The 12,772-nt window shown below is 40.7% G+C and overlaps 1 protein-coding gene across 1 annotated transcript in view; it reads left to right on the forward strand.

The window, feature by feature from the left end:
• Window positions 1-8,171, forward strand: part of KDSR (3-ketodihydrosphingosine reductase) — a 50,757-nt gene extending 42,586 nt beyond the window's left edge. Inside the window, exons 9-10 of the mRNA XM_074987776.1 lie at window positions 1,814-1,915; window positions 2,341-8,171. Of these exons, the coding sequence (XP_074843877.1) occupies window positions 1,814-1,915; window positions 2,341-2,460 (222 nt within the window). The 3' untranslated portion in view covers window positions 2,461-8,171. The remainder of the gene's footprint in view (window positions 1-1,813; window positions 1,916-2,340) is intronic.
• Window positions 8,172-12,772: the final 4,601 nt, after the last annotated feature.

Genomic DNA, 12,772 nt, shown 5'->3' on the forward strand with positions numbered 1-12,772 from the left:
GTATTTTCAAAGTGAGTATGCCTGAAAATTAAGCATTTGCTGTAGTTAACAGTGCATCAGTGTTCTTGGGGACACTTTCAATATTTGTTCAGTGGAAATTCTTGTTCTTGTAAGCCAAATACTGTTTTTCATAATGTGCCATACATAACAAAACTCATCCCAGTTAAAGGCAGCTAGATAGAGAGAATGTTGCATCTTCTAGCTAATATAAACCTCTTTCCACATGCTTAATTTCACATTTCACAGTAGCGACTCAGACTTACGAAGTCCAGTTTCAAACTGACCAGTCCACAATACACCTCATTTAGAATGAAGTACACAATCAGGCACCGGCAGACATCAAAAAAGCCACACATACTCCACACGAAAAGAAAACACAGTACTGAGTTTAAATGTAAACTGATAAAAAAGGGAAAGCAGCATTTTTCTTCTGCTTAGTAAAGTTTCAAAACTCTAACTCAATATTCAGTTCTTAATTTTTGAAAGAGCTACCAGAACGTTTTGTTCAGTTAAGAACGCTTCAAACTTACAAACAACATTTCTTAGGTGATCATAACACTGAGGTTCTACACCATATAGTACCAGCACATAGAGGCTACCTTTGGGGATCAGATCCCCATTGTGCTAGACAGTCAGTGGGGGAGGTGTGCACACATAGTCATGTGTGCATATTATGAAAAAAATGGCTCTCGCCTTTAGTCATTAATCCCTGGATTTTTCAGTCTTCCATGTGCAGTTTGATTTTGAACATCTTATTCAGGTGCTTAAGCATACTACAGTGTGTTTTGAGTTGCCACCAGGGCCATCCCTAGGTATGTATAGGGCCTGGGACAACCCCTGCCCAGGCCTTACCATCTGCCCTGCCACTTCCCACTTCTACTCTGCCCCTGCTCGGTTCACTTCTTCCTGCCCCCGCTCTGCCCCTTCCCACCCCCAATTGCAATACTTCCCCAAAGTCTCCTCCCCCAAAAGACATGATCCAGGGGATTGCAGAGAGGCCTGGTGCAGGATGGCAGCAGGGGTCAGGTCTCCCCAGCCCCACTCACTGGTGGCAAGAGCTGTGGGAAGCAGAGTGACCTAGCAGCCTGCATCACTCTGCTGCTCATCTCCCAGCTGGCCGCAGCCCATGTCACCCGGGTGATCAGACTGGGCTGGGGCTAGGGCCATGTTGCTCCACTTCTTGCTGCCACGGTGAAGTGGAGCACCTTACCTGGGACAGAAGCACTCTGGCACTCACCAGAAGCATTCTGGCACCGGTGCAGGAAAAGGCAGGTGGGTTGGTCCTGTCTGTCTCGTGGAGTGGCACGCCTTAGAGCAACACTGCAATGCTGACCATGAGTATCGGGGAGCGTGGAAAGGTGGGCATTTGATCCCTCGTGCACCCACACACACACTCATCACCCCTGGATAAAGCAGCGTTCCGTTCTCTTGGGATTCTAGCATTACAGAGATTGTAGAAGGTTCTAGTACTGACCTTGAAGCCTGTTTATAAGTGGGGAAAACATCTTAAATGGTCAACGTTCCATCATTTTTATGTGGGCAAAAATCTGCATGTTGGTGGTAGTTGATCAATAACACTAACACATTTTTAAATACTGGGGGGTTTTTTGTTTTTTTTTTCATTTCTTAATTTCTGTTGTATCGCTCTATTACTTTATGGTACTTGTCCCTATTGAATTAAGAGAATGGAAGGACAGCAAGAACCTTAAATTAACTAATCTGTTTTGTAATATTAATTTAAAACCATTAACAGAGACATTTGGTTATCTTTTGTTGTTGTTGTTGTTGTTTTTTAATTTTCTTTCTTTCCCAGCAAGGAAACTTTAACAGCTTTATGGGCTCAGATGGTTATATGTTATCAATACTGACGAGTGGAATGTCACCAGTCACTGCTATTACTGAAGGTCTTCAGCAGGTAAGATCTGGAGAGGCTATAATTTTTAACCAAATTATTCACAAAGATTTAGTCATATTTTACATTTCCAAATACTTCGCAAATCTTGATTCTTAACCCCGTGAGACGAGTGAGTATTGTAGAGATACAGATTTGGTGGCACTGATAAGCTGACTAATTTGTCTAGGGTTTTGTGTTGAATTGAAAACAAAGATGAGATTAGTGGTCATATGGCCTAGGCTTTGAGTTTGTTAATCAGTTCTCAGCTTTTATATGAAAATAAGTTTCACAACTCTGATGTAAACTTTATTCACTCTGGAATTATAGTTCTTACCTGCATGATGCTCTGTGTGCATGTTAGGTAGAAACAACCATTTTGTACTATAATGTATAATGTAACAAAAAGCATATTGAAATAACTGAAAGTTCTTTCTCTCTGCTTGCAGGTTGTTTGCATGGGCATTTTTCGCATTGTTGGTTTGTTTTACCTAGGAAGTTTTGACAGCATAGTTCGTCGCTGCATGATACAAAGGGAAAAATCTGAAAGTACAGATAAAACTAAATAATCTTTACTTGCTGAATGAAAAGAATGTTACTCTTGGACAGCTTGCTGCGAAATGGAACTCAGTTTCTCACCTGAAGACTTTCATTTAAATGCTCTGATTCATGACGGATGAGTTTCTTTGAAAAGCAAGGGAAAGAGAAAACAAAAGTACAACCCCAGGAAATGCCAAAACTATGCAAAAGTATGAATGAAGAGGGTTTTTTTTTCAATAGTTGGAGAAATATATATGGCTCTAGAGATTAGTATGATGAGTAAAATCTCAAAGTGGGCTATTTGCTGGTAATTCTGGACAAATACTTAGGTTTTTTTCTTCGATGGTATATCTAGAGGTAAGGGTAAATACCATCACACACTGAACATAAGTTTGAATTCTCCTTGAAGAGGGAGTTTAGGTTCCTAATAGATTTCCATACCTGCATTTTAACTTCGAATGTTCTGATTACTTTTCCCATTGTCAGTAAATCGGTAAACAGACTTATCCATGTCATTCATCGTGACCTAAGATGATGGCTGTGAGGTCCTTAGGTGAGAGAACAGAGCTTATATGGTCCAAAGCTACTCAGTGTGGGAGTAGTTGAGGTATGCTTTTGTAGCTGCATACCCTTCTAAAGGGAGATGAAGAACCCATTCTATACTGAGAAATGCTGGGAAATGTTTTTCTAGCCCTTTGAAATAATTTCTAAACAAATCAAATCATTGGAACAGCAAGTACCTAAAATTACTGAAAGACACTGTTTAATTTTAAGTTGATGTATAATCTTCTAATTTATCTCCTTTTATCTGTCAGTTGAGTAGAGGAGAGAGAGGTAGCTTAATGTTGCCATGATGCACACACTTTTTTTAAAAACTGCAAACAATGAGCCAAACAAATAGTTGATAGAATCAGTTGTAATTAAAATGTTAATTTAAAATGCTAGGCTCTTCCAATAGCAGGAATGTAGCTTCCATGAGGGTCAAAATGGCATTCCAGGTTAATTTATCCCTGGCTGTAAATATACTTGTTGGGATGACAAGGTCTGGTTTAAAAATACACTGTACTCTCTTGGTTTTTATTGGATGCACCTATAAATCACATGTATGCCAAACTACACTGAACCCAATATATTCTAACAGGTTTAAGTTTCTAATACTGAAAATGCTTAGTTCATAACAATGATGGCCTAAAGAAAGAGTGGTGATGCATTGTTCAGTTCGACTACTAAAGGAAGTGCCTGTGAGTTTCTCTTTTTTTGCAGAAGCTACATCTTCCATATTTGTTAGTACAGCTACATTTTTAGATGTCAGATTTTTCTGTTCTCGGTCCATATTTAAACTTTAGCTGGCAATATTTGTCATTCCCCTTTTCTCCACAGGAATAGATTTTAGTCAAATATTGAGTGAAGTTGATCCTGTCTCTTAGTCCTTTATGTCCCTCATCTGTGGAATGGTTTAATGGGAACTAAAAGAAAAATATTTTTCTTAACTTACATTATTAACTGGATAAACTTCAAAAATATATCTCATTACCAATTCTTTGGGCAATTAGTCAGTTTTACTTACTGGCTTTTGTGCACTAGCATCGTTCTGCAGCATTTGCTCTCCAAACCCCTGACAGCCTAAATTTAAACAGTTTCCTCATTGAGAGATTGAATGTTTGTTGGGCTTTATAATACTCTTTACAAAGCCTAAATTAGGGGGCCAACCTACGAGAGTGCTTCTTTAAATATGCGAAAGTTTGCATGCCTCAGATTATAAGAATGAATAGGTTTGAGCATAGTAGGTGTCCTTAGAGTTCTAAATAGCTGGGTTTCACAGCAGAAGAAGTTATTTTGCGTATACATTAGTTGCTCTGTGCTGTTTTATTATGGATTGTGTAACATCCACAGTCATTGTTTGCTATGTTTATCAAAAGTCATCACAGCATATGCTCTCAGGACCTGATATAGCTTACTAGTATGTATATTATACCAGCCTTTAACACAAATCAAGAATAAGATTAAATAAAAATGTTTAAACCAGCTGCTAAGTCAGCGAGTTAGTATTTGTCAAAATACTAACAGTAACATTGTTTCTGACATGTATCAATAGGCAAAGATTCAAAAATAACTAGAGCCGTTGGACTTACTGAGTTGCCCAAATGGAATAGTGGGCCCAGTTTAAAGCATTGTAAATTGGTTAGCCAGCCACTAGCCACTTGAACATGCTATTTGAAGACTCCAAATTAAGGTTGCCACTTGCTCTTAACGTTTAAAGTTTGTTCTTCAATAAGACTACTGAATGAATGTTAACTGTGCCCAAATCCTGCAGAGAGATGTGTATGTGCTTAACTTTGCATATTGTAAGTAGTTCCATTTGGCTATGGCCTGATCTACCCTTGAAACCTAGGTTGACAAATGTAAAAAACCCACACCCCTGGATGTTTGTAGTTGTGACAACCTAGCCCCTAAGTGTAGCTACATCTAAATCTGTAGATCTAACTGTCATCGCTTGGGGAGGTGGAGTTCCTACAGCAATGAAAGAAACCTATCCATCTCTTTTGTCTGCATCTGCACTAAAGGATTACTACAACATAGGCCATACCATAGTTACGTGAGGCTTGCAGACCCATATTTATTTTAGTAGTGTGAACCAGATAGGTAAATAATTTGATCTTCAAACATTTTAGTTTTGTTGGTGCAAGCTAGTGCATTTAGTTAACTGACAGACTTTCATATACTGATAGCCTATAAGTTGTCTGCTAAATTTAATCAAGATACTTGCATTTATTTTTTCAGTAGTGCCACAAATCTCTGAAGAATTTAGAACAAACCATCCTTTACTACCATTTTGTCAAATTGACAATATGTAATTGATGCTATAGCCAGACTCTCAAATGTTATGCCTTTTCTTGAATGATTTTAAATACTCTATTTAAGTTTTGGTAGTTGAGACAAAATGTTTCTCTTCCATTTCATCTATTTTCTAGTTACTGCATTAATGTTAGACTTACATTATAATTTTTAACTAAATTCTGGTTTATGTGCAATTTAAGTAGGTTCAATATTTACCAAGAAGGAAGGAAATATGTAGTTACATGTTAGTTTGCTGTGAAGCAGTCTAGGCACTTTTAAATGGTAATCTTGTATTTGGCTGTCTTACAACCTATTCCTTCTCGAGTTTGCTTCAAAAGCTTTTGTGCCAGAACTGTAAACTAACTTTCATGTTTTGTATTTCTCAAAATAAATGGAGGAACAAGAATGCTTATTCTGAAGTTCTAAATTTAGTCCTTCATATTTATAAATCAAAATAAAAGTGGTAAAAAGACCTAGACTTTAGTAAAGCATTTGATAGTCTTACATGACCACCTTATAAGTAAACAATGGAAATACAGCCTAGATGGGGTTACTAACAAGATAGGTGCATAACTGGTTGGATAACTGTTTTCAGAGAGTTTCACAGTCATGCTGGATGGGCGTAAGAAGTGATGTTCTGCAGGGATGAGTTTTTGGACCAGTTCTGTTCAATATCAATGATTTAGATAATGGCATACAAAATATGCTTATAAAGTTGGCAAATGATACCAAACTTAGAGGAATTGGTGGTGCTTTGTGGAACAGGATTATAATTCAAAATGGTCTGGACAAACTGGAGAAATGGTCTGAGGTAAATTGGATGAAATTCGATAAGGACAAATGCAAAGAATGCTACTTAGGAAGGGACAACCAGTTTCACATAAAGAAAATGAGAAGTGACTAGCTAGGAAGGAGTATGGCAGGAAAAGTTCTAGGGGTCAGAGTGGACCACAAGCCAAATATGAGTCGAAATGTGACCCTTTTGCAAAAAATGCAAAGATTATTTCATGGTGTATTAGCAAGAGTGTTAAGCAAAACACGAGAGGTAATTTTTCTGCTCTACTTTGTGCTGAAGAGGCCTGAACTGGAGTACTGTGTCCAGTTCTTGGCACCACATTGCTGGAATGATGTGGACAAATTGGAGAACATCCAGAGAAGAACAAGAAAATGAGTAAATGTCTAGAAGGCATGACCTATGACAGAAGATTTAAGGAATTGGGTTTTTTAGTCTAGAAAAGAGAAGACTGAGGAGGGGACGTAACAAGTTTATAGTACAGTAAACCCTCGAAGTGTGACTTCAATTTGCATTTAACTTGCATTAAAGCCCCTGGCTCCCCCAGCTGGAACTGTGCCACAAGCAGCTGTGCCCCCCCCCCAGCTGGGAGAAGCTGGGGGCCGTGTGGCTGTGCCCCTACCCCCCACAGTTCCCTCAGCTGGGGTGGCTGGAGCTGGTGGCCGCACCGCATCTCTCAGCCAGGGGAAGTGGGCATCTGGAATGGCGGCGGAGCAGCAGAGTTCTGCAGAGGCTCCAGCTACCCACCCCCTCCGACCAGGAAAATTCTGGAAATCTCCCCAACCCAACCCAATTTACGTGAAATTTGATTTAGGTGGAGGATTACTGTACCTAGAAGTTTCTTACAAGGATGAGGGAGGGGGGAAAAAACTTTCTCCTTAATTTCCAATGATAGAAGAAGCAGCGAAGGGCTTAAATTACAGCAAGGGAGGTTTAGGTTGGACATAAGGGAAGAACTTCCTAACTGTCCGGGTAGGTTAAGCACTGGAATAAATTGCTGAGGGAAGTTGAGCAGGGGATGGGGGTGCAGGGTTGGAGACTTTTCAGAGCAGGTTGGACAAAAACGTTTCAGAGATGGGCTAGATGGTAATTGGTCCTGCCATGAGTGCAGGGGGTTGGACTTGCAGACCTCTGAAAGTTCCTTCCGGGTGTAGTATTCTGTGATTGTAGCAGTGAAGTGCAAGAAAGCCTTCCATGTTATAAATCTTACTGTAAACTAATATTTTGTCATTCATCTGAGTTGTAAAGCATTCAATAACTATCTGACCTGTGGATTAGTTAGCTGGAGCATGTGAGAGCCCATCCTCTTCACTGAAACTTGGCACAGAGGCAGAGGATTATGCTAGCAGAGCCCTGTGTCGGATCAGCGTCAAAGTTTACTATTTTATGCAACTTTGAAATACTGGTAAATCCTGACAGGGAAGATTTGTTTCCTTCCCGAGTAGAGAGCTTTATAATCAAGGGTTGTTATCATTTTTATTATATGAAAGCACATTGTAGAGTATGACATCCGCAGGCTAGGATTGCCTCAGATGATCTCTAAGAGAAATCGCGTTCTTTCTCTACAAAAAATAAACCTTCTTTTGCCTACTCCTAAAATAAATTCAAAATTTGAGAAGTTGCTTTCCAAAGAAAACTATTCTTGTAAAATAAGAACATCTCACCTCTAAGTGGAGAAAACAAGATAACTATCCAGACACCTAAAGCAAACCTGGTTGGGGAAGCAACATGTGAATGATAAATTGCTTGGCAGAATTGAAAAGCTATGAGGACTATAAAAGCTTTTGTGTAGCCATTATTTGGGAATTCGTAAGTTGGAAACTCTACCTTCCAAGTCTATCACGGGGATGGAAGCCATTGACACTGATAGGCGACGTCGTAGGAAAATTGGATTTAAAAAAAAGAAGAAGAAGAAGAAAAAGCAATGGGAGTTATTTTCTGGGTCATTATAGGGGCTGTTTTATATAGTTGGCTTAATCTAATCCTTGGCCCTCCCCCCGCCCCTCTACTCTCTGATTTGTTCATCTTGATAATTTTTTTTTTTCTAATTTGTCAACCTTGATTACTATTTTTGGTTCTCTGTGCCTTAAATATTGAGTCTGTTCTGGTCTGGCTATGGTCTGAAGAAGTGGGTCTGTCCCATGAAAGCTCATCACCCAATAAATTATTTTGTTAGTTTTTAAAGTGCTACTTTACGGCTTTTTTTGTTTCTATGGGAGTTAGCATCTTTTCTGATAATCCCATTGAGTTTGACTGGCAGAGAGAAGATGGCCACAGATTTCCTAGTGAGTTTGTACTGCTATCCCTGTAAAAAGCCATCATGAGAAAATATGGAGAACTGACTAAAGGGCTTTTTTTTTCCCCCCTCCCTCCCTCACACCCGCCCCATATAAGTGTATAAAGATCTCTGCCTTCACCAGGAGTGGACAAACTTTTTGGCCTGAAAGCTCCATCTCAATGTGCAAGTTGTATGGTGGGCAATGAATGTTCATGGGGAGTGCAGGCTCTGGGTGGGGGTGCAGGCTTTGGTGTGGGGCTGAAGGTTTTGGGGTGCAAGAGGTTGCTCTGAGCTGGGAATCAAAGGATTTGGGGGAGGAGGGCTGGGGAAAGGGCTTGGGATCTAGGAGGGTCTTGGGTGCAGGCTCTAGACAGTGATTACCTCCAGTAGCTCCCAGACACAGCAGCATGTCCACGCTCTGGCTCCTTCAGGAAGGTGCAGCAACAAAGCCCAGAGCACTGGCCTTTCTGCAGGCATCTGCGACCAATGGGAGCTGCAGCACCAGTGCTTAGGGCAGGGACAGCATGCAGAGCTCCTTGGCTGTCTCTCCTTCCAGGAGCCATGGCACATGCAGTGCGGTGCAGGCTCCTGGTCATGCTGTCCAGCTGGAGTTTGAAGGCTGGAGTAAAAAGTCTGAAGGGCAGGATGCAGCCAGTGGGCCATAGTTTGCCAGTCTGGGCCTATCTGTAAGTCTTCTGCGGCGCTAAATGAAAAAGGTTTTGAAAGGCCATGATCCTTTACTGCTAGAATTTCATTCTGGCCTTCTGGATGCAATCTTATATGTAGAGTGAAAACTATTGAAATGGATACAAAACTCTAGCAACAAAGATACATTCTAACCATCAGCTGCACCACCTGCCAATCCTTTGGTGTTGCTTCTTGTAGTTCTAACAAATAAGGACCAAAGTACTACAGTGCCAAGGTACAGAAGAATTGCGAAGAATGGACTCAGACCACAACTTTAAATTTTAGTAGAAGGGAAAAGTCCTTGTTATTTTTAAACCTTTAAAGTTCTGATTGTGAAGATCATTCTGTTTTGTGATGTAAATACCATAATGGGTACTGATTTTGAAACAAATTTAATACATATTTCTGGATTTTCTATGCGAATAAAAACTAAAGCGTAGAACTTAGGATAATATGGGCTTATTGTATTGGTGTTAGGATTAATAATTGAAATACACTAATACTGTAAGTAAAGCAATTAGGATTATGTCAAATGGAAAAGATTTAATAGAGTAAGTGAGAATAAGAAGTGCATGAATTGAAGAGATCTGCCCTTGACAATTTGTCCCTAACAGAGATGTACCCTGATGTTACAAGAAATGTGGGGGAGCTGGTTAAACTAAACATATTCTGCATGGCCCTCTGAATGAAGGGAAGCAGCTAATAGCTAGACACCTCCCCTTTGTTTTAGAGAAAACTAAAAGATAAAATTCTTTTTACTCCACACAGGTTCTTTTACGTAAATGGAAATAAGATTACACTGAACTCTCTGTATTCCAATGAGAGCCTAATTTTAGGCAGCCAGGTTTGAAAATTGTTGGAATTTTCGGGCTACTAAATGAACCGAAGAATAAATTGCTTGATTCAAGAGCACTGTTTAATACTTAAGTATTTCAGGATAACAGCAACAGTAAGGGGAACGTTAATAAGTTTGGCTGCTAGATTACAAAAAGCTAAGTATAGTAATTAGCAGGATAACTTAAGTCTAAAAAGGCCTCTTTAAAATGTAAATAAAATCAATGCCACTTTTAATTTTGTCTGGTACCCAAAAGCTCTGCATGTAGTTGTTTCACATTATTGTTGGCATAGTAGCACTATGGGTGTATATTTTCTGGTACTAGCAATCCTTGTTCCCTTTAGAAGTCACATCTCAGGTAGCACCCTAGAATTCTATTGCACAGGTATCACAGGCACCTCCTCTTTTCATGCTCAGCCTGGTCATCATAGCCAAATCAATCCCTATTACTTGCTACGTTTTTGCTGCAAACATGGTTCCTCAATCTTGTGCTGCTATCTGTGGGGCATAACTAGAACTGATGTATGAGAATCGACTTACTTCCCTAGCAAGCCTCTTTCGTCTTGTGTCGACCTCCCTTAATCAATGCGATAGCAGAGTACAGGAGTTGATGGATGAGCACAGAGAGGTTGATTTTTGCTGTGTCTTCACCAGATGTGCAAAATCAAACTCTGGAAGATGGACCACAACGCGTTGCTCGTCCGGTAACTATAGACAAGACACGAATACTTGCATTACCTCTCATTTGTTAGTGTTTATCACAAATCTTACTCATTCCCCAAGTGTACAGACCTCTACTGTACATTTCACTGACCTTTCATTCTTTGGGGCAGCTGTCTGAAAAACCTGGCTCATGCGTGCATTTAGTCGGATGTATTTATGTAGTCTGCTTGCTACAGTCCAAAAGTCCCACAGTACGATTACATCAAAATTTAATTTTAATTTAATTTAATTTCTCATCATTGCAAAGAAAACTTTTTAAATGTGAAGTGTGAATTGATACTGTGAAATCTCCTTGAGCCTGCAAATGAAACGCTTCCTGAGAGAGGTATCAACTCTCCTACACACGATTCATTCATCTCAGTGGGATAATAACTATAAAACATAACAAAGATGGAGACTTTAGATGTTAGCATTAACTATCTCAATGCTGGTCATTTCGCATAAGAAATGTAAAGGAGGGTGGAAATAAAGACTGGTGGGTGGAAACCAAAAACAGAAAATACAAGAGATAGGGATGCAGGAAAGAGAGTGAAAGAAGGATGGAACATAACTTCCATGAGTTACAATATTATCAGCATGGGTGAAGTGTCAGGGGGAGCATGGCCCCCCAGCATCACACCCCCCTTCCACCCGCACTCACTGTGAGTGCCACTTCCGAGGAGTTTGGAGGCAATCCCCGTCCTATCCCTGGAGCAGCATATCCTGAAAGCAGCTTCCTAGCTTCTGCAGAAAGAGACAGACAAGGATGGGCTTGGAGAGAACAGGGTTGGGGCAGGAAAGGAGTAGCGTATGGGCAGGGGCAGGAGCAAGAGGGGCTGGGGTTGGGTGGGGCAGGGCAGGGGCATGTGGCTGGTGCCTCCCCAAAATCCCTATACCTGTTGCCTCTGATTTTCAGTGCTTGGAAAAGGGACTCCATGTTCACACCCACTGATGCTGCAGCGGGCACTAAGATGCTGAATAAATTTTAAATGAAAGTTAATTTACTACCTAAAGGCCCTATTTACCCTGCAGACCCACTATGGGCCAAAAGAACTGGCATGTTTTACATATATACCCTGTCCTATTAACCAGCATTAAAACATCCTAAAACAAATAAACAAGACTTGCCTTTTTGTCTGTATGTCTCACTGAGTTTGACACTGTTGTTGTCTTGGTGTCGCTTAGGGTATGTCCAGAGATTTTCTGTAATAGCTTATTTCAAAATAATGCTGCTGCGCACAAAATGCACTTCAAAATAGCTGAGTACTATTTCGCAATAGAGTGTCCAGACATCATAGAGACTATTTTGAAATACAGCCACTGGACACACTATGGCTTATTTCTAAATAGGCTCTATTCCCTGTCTACACATCTCCTGTTTTGAAACACCTGTTTTGAAATAGGCTCTATTCCCTGTACAATGAAGATTAGTTCTTTTGAAATAACCTGTTTGCTATTTCAAAATTCTTTCAAAATAGCAATTGAGTCATGTAAATGCAAAGTTATTTTGAAATAAGGTCTGTTCTTTGAGAGGTGTTGCTCATGTCCATGCCAATGTAGGTGTGTGTGCACATACATACCCAGTTACCAGAAGTCTTTTTCCCAGTCTTTTTGACTGGCTTCATCTGTGGGTCGGTGCGGTGCCCCCTGGAGCAGTTCCACTATGGGAACAAATATATACACTGCCCGACCCACTCCCCACTCAGTTCCTTCTCGCCATGGTGATGGTTGTTGGAACTCCCTGTTGCTCGTGTGAGCTGCCTTTTCTTTGCCGGTAGCACACTTATTTGTAGATAGTGAACAGTGTTTATAGTTCACTAGATAGCGTGTTAATAGTTCATCGTGTAGACAGTTGTCCGGCCTGAGTTGGCAGGCTGGTTTCCCCCACCTCACAGCCCCAGCGATGGGACGTCCAGGCTTCAAGGCCTGTGGAGATTGTGGCAAGTGCATGCAGAAGAGCGACCGCTGCTCAGCCCATTTAAGGTGCTTGCATGACAGCCATCAGAGGGATCGCAGCTCCATTTGTAGAACTTTTAAATGGGAGACTTTAAAAGACAGGGCACAGTGCCTGGAAGTCCTCTTAACGGAAGCTGCATTTCAAATGGAGGGATCGCCGTCGGCAGGACCTAGTACAGCATCCTCAGTGTGGAGCATGCGATGTTGGCACCGTCAAGGACAAAGAAACCCAGCGCTGGGGTGATGGGCCAG

The sequence above is a fragment of the Carettochelys insculpta genome, chromosome 2 (assembly GCF_033958435.1).
Source record: "Carettochelys insculpta isolate YL-2023 chromosome 2, ASM3395843v1, whole genome shotgun sequence".
NCBI lineage: Eukaryota > Metazoa > Chordata > Testudines > Carettochelyidae > Carettochelys > Carettochelys insculpta.